The 2880-nt window shown below is 53.3% G+C and overlaps 1 protein-coding gene across 1 annotated transcript; it reads right to left on the bottom strand.

The window, feature by feature from the left end:
- Positions 1-83: 83 nt before the first annotated feature.
- Positions 84-2604, bottom strand: GUITHDRAFT_136532 (hypothetical protein; the record flags this gene model as incomplete). The annotated part of the gene is made up of 12 exons (XM_005835821.1): positions 84-106; positions 144-214; positions 320-361; positions 530-565; positions 668-756; positions 869-1084; positions 1494-1589; positions 1818-1898; positions 2084-2113; positions 2306-2338; positions 2385-2458; positions 2538-2604. 12 exons carry the CDS (start codon positions 2602-2604, stop codon positions 84-86), a joined length of 858 nt encoding a protein of 285 aa, XP_005835878.1.
- Positions 2605-2880: the final 276 nt, after the last annotated feature.

Raw genomic sequence — 2880 nt, 5'->3', positions numbered from 1 at the left:
CATCATCATCATCATCATCATCATCATCATCATCATCATCTTCATTGTCATCGTCTTCATCAAAGAACAAGGAGATCGTCGGTCTACCTGCCACTTTGCGAATGTCCTTGCGAACAAGTCGGAAATCTTTTCAGCTGTTTGACTTTCCTTGGACATCTCGCGGGTCATCTTACTCAGATCCAGCAGCATCTCCTTCACTCCCTCCGACTCCAGCCTGCCAAGATCTCAGTCTCTCCCTCCTCCTCCCTCGCCCTCCTCCTGCTGCTGCTGCTGCTCCTCCTCCTCCTCCTCTTCCTCCCTTCCCTCTCCTGCCCACAACCTGTCCATCCCCAAGTCTTCAAGCAGTTCACGAGCAGTTTGCCTGCTTAGCATTCATGGAAGAAGCAAAAGAGGATGCAGAAGATATCAGACAATCTGAGGAAATGGAAGACAAGAACAAGGACAAGGACGATGGCAGAGTGGGAGGAAGAGGAGGACGAGGAGGCAGGGAGAGCAATGCGTAGAGGAGAAGCAAGGCAACCAACGTCACCTGCTGCCCTGCTGGATGGCGTCGATCAGTTGGTCACTGACACATCGTTACTTGCTGTCACTTGCTCTTTCCCCCACCACTTCCCTCCTTCTCTCCTTCCCTTCTCCTCCTTCCTCCTTATCGCCGTGAGCTTCTTACCGCATGACTAACGCCATTCTTCTCGCTTCCTTGAGCTCGTTGACATACAAGTCTCTCAGTCGTGCTTGCTTCCTCCACTTCTTCAACACCTGCAGTTGTCTTACCCTCTCCTCCTCATCCTCCCCCTCCCCCTCCTCCTCCTCCTCTAAGGTCTTCCCTCCTCTTCTACATGCTCCTCTGCCACTCTCTCCCATCCTCAACCTGCAGCAGCTGGCGCTTGGTGAGCTTGGGTCCCATAGGCTCGAAGATGACGTATTGGTCGGCGAAGGAGGAGAAGGAGCAGGCGGCCGAGTAGTTGCGGAGAAGGGCCGAGATCACCAAGTTGAGCATGATGTACACGCCGATGAAGAGAAAGAAGGGCAGGAGGAAGTACGCCGACCAGTTCCCGCACGTGCTGTCGCAGTTGCCCGGCCCAACCTGACGCAGACTCAGCAAGGAGAAGGAGGAGCAAGAGCAGGAGCAGGAGCAGGAGCAGGAAACAACGGCCAGAGGAAGAGATGAGAAGGGAGAAGAGGGAGGGAGAGGAAGTGAAAGTTGATGATGAGATGAATGCCTGATCTCTCGTGCAGTCGACGAGATACTTCGCCTCCAGATAGTTCAGCTCCTAATCGCAAGCTGTCACTCCTCCTTGTCTTGTCCTCTCCTCCTCTTCCTTGTCTTGTCCTCTCCTCCTCTTCCTTGTCTTGTCCTCTCCTCCTCCTCCTTGTCTTGTCCTCTCCTCCTCCTCCTTGTCTTGTCCTCTCCTCCTCCTCCTTGTCTTGTCCTCTCCTCCTCCTCCTTGTCTTGTCCTCTTCTCCTCCTTCTATTGTCCTCTCCTCCTCTTCACCTGTCCGGTCAAGCACTCGGGTAGGAGCGCTCTTGCGTTCCCAAGAAGCAACTCCACGTCAGCAGCTCGTGCCGAAACGGAATCTGTGGTATTGAGCTGCAGCAAGTGAGAAGGCAAGTGAACAAACAGAACGAGGAAAGGGGAAGCGGGGAGAGGAGAAGAAGGAAGAGGGGGAGGAGGAGGATGGAGGAGAGAGAGGTGGAGGTGGAGGAGAGGAAGGAGGGGAGAGGAACAGCAGCTGCAGCACAAGCAAGAGGAGGAGGAGGAGGAGGAGGAGGAGGTGGTGGTGGTGGTGGTGGTGGAGCTCGAAGAGAGGAGGCTCACAAGGGCAAGAGCCTGTTGGATGAAGGGAACCGCATCCTCCAGGGCGTTGGGGCGCGAGGCAAGGAGCTGAGAGTGAAGATGCTGAGAAGCTTGGTCCAGCCGTTGACCATGAGGAATTGGAGAAGAACAAACTGAAGGAGGAGCAGGAGCAGGAGCAGGAGCAGGAGCAGGAGCAGGAGCAGGAGCAGGAGCAGGAGCAGGAGCAGGAGCAGGAGCAGGAGCAGGAGACGAGTTAGGCAACATGACCCTGAGAAGCAGAAGCTCACCATGCCAGATGGAAGATTCTTGAAGTTGAACTGCATGAAGAAGTGCAATGTGAGGTGAAGAAGACATGACAAGACAAGACAAGACAAGACAAGACAAGACAAGACATGACATGACATGACATGACATGACATGACATGACAAGACAAGACAAGACAAGAAAAGACATGACAAGACATGACAAGACAAGACATGACATGACATGACATGACATGACATGACACCTGGTCGTCTAGAAGAGCTTCCGGATCAACAAGCTGAGAGCAGAGTCAGCATCAGGTGAGTCTCATGAAAAAGACAAACTTTGCATCTCATCCCCCTGATTCCTGCTTGCATCGCGTCTGATTTCGTGCAGAGATTGCCGTAAAGCTGAACCCCTGAAGAGACATGAGAGGAGGAGAGGGGAAGAGGAGGAGAGGAGGAGAGGAGGAGAGGCGAAGAAGGAAAGGGGGCCACGCGGCAGCGAGGAGGAGGAGGAGAGGAGGAGAGGAGGAGAGGAGGAGAGGAGGAGAGGAGGCTGCATGAAAGAGAAGGAGGAGGGGGAGGAGACTACTTTCCTGTTACAGCGATAAGGAAGGCAAATATGAAGAGCATTCCTAACACGTTGAGAAGCATGATCCCACTTGCTCGAAACGTTTGTAAGATTGCTTTGATCTGATAAGATCCAATGGAAAAGAGAAATCAGTCAGTCAGTCAGTCAGTCAGTCAGTCAGTCAGTCAGTCAGTCAGTCAGTCAGTCAGTCAGTCAGTCAGTCAGTCAGTCAGTCAGTCAGTCAGTCAGTCAGTCAGTCAGTCAGTC

This window comes from Guillardia theta (assembly GCF_000315625.1).
Source record: "Guillardia theta CCMP2712 unplaced genomic scaffold GUITHscaffold_20, whole genome shotgun sequence".
Lineage (NCBI taxonomy): Eukaryota > Cryptophyceae > Pyrenomonadales > Geminigeraceae > Guillardia > Guillardia theta.
The sequence above is the reverse complement of the archived record's forward strand: the minus strand, read 5'-3'. Positions and strand labels throughout refer to the sequence as shown.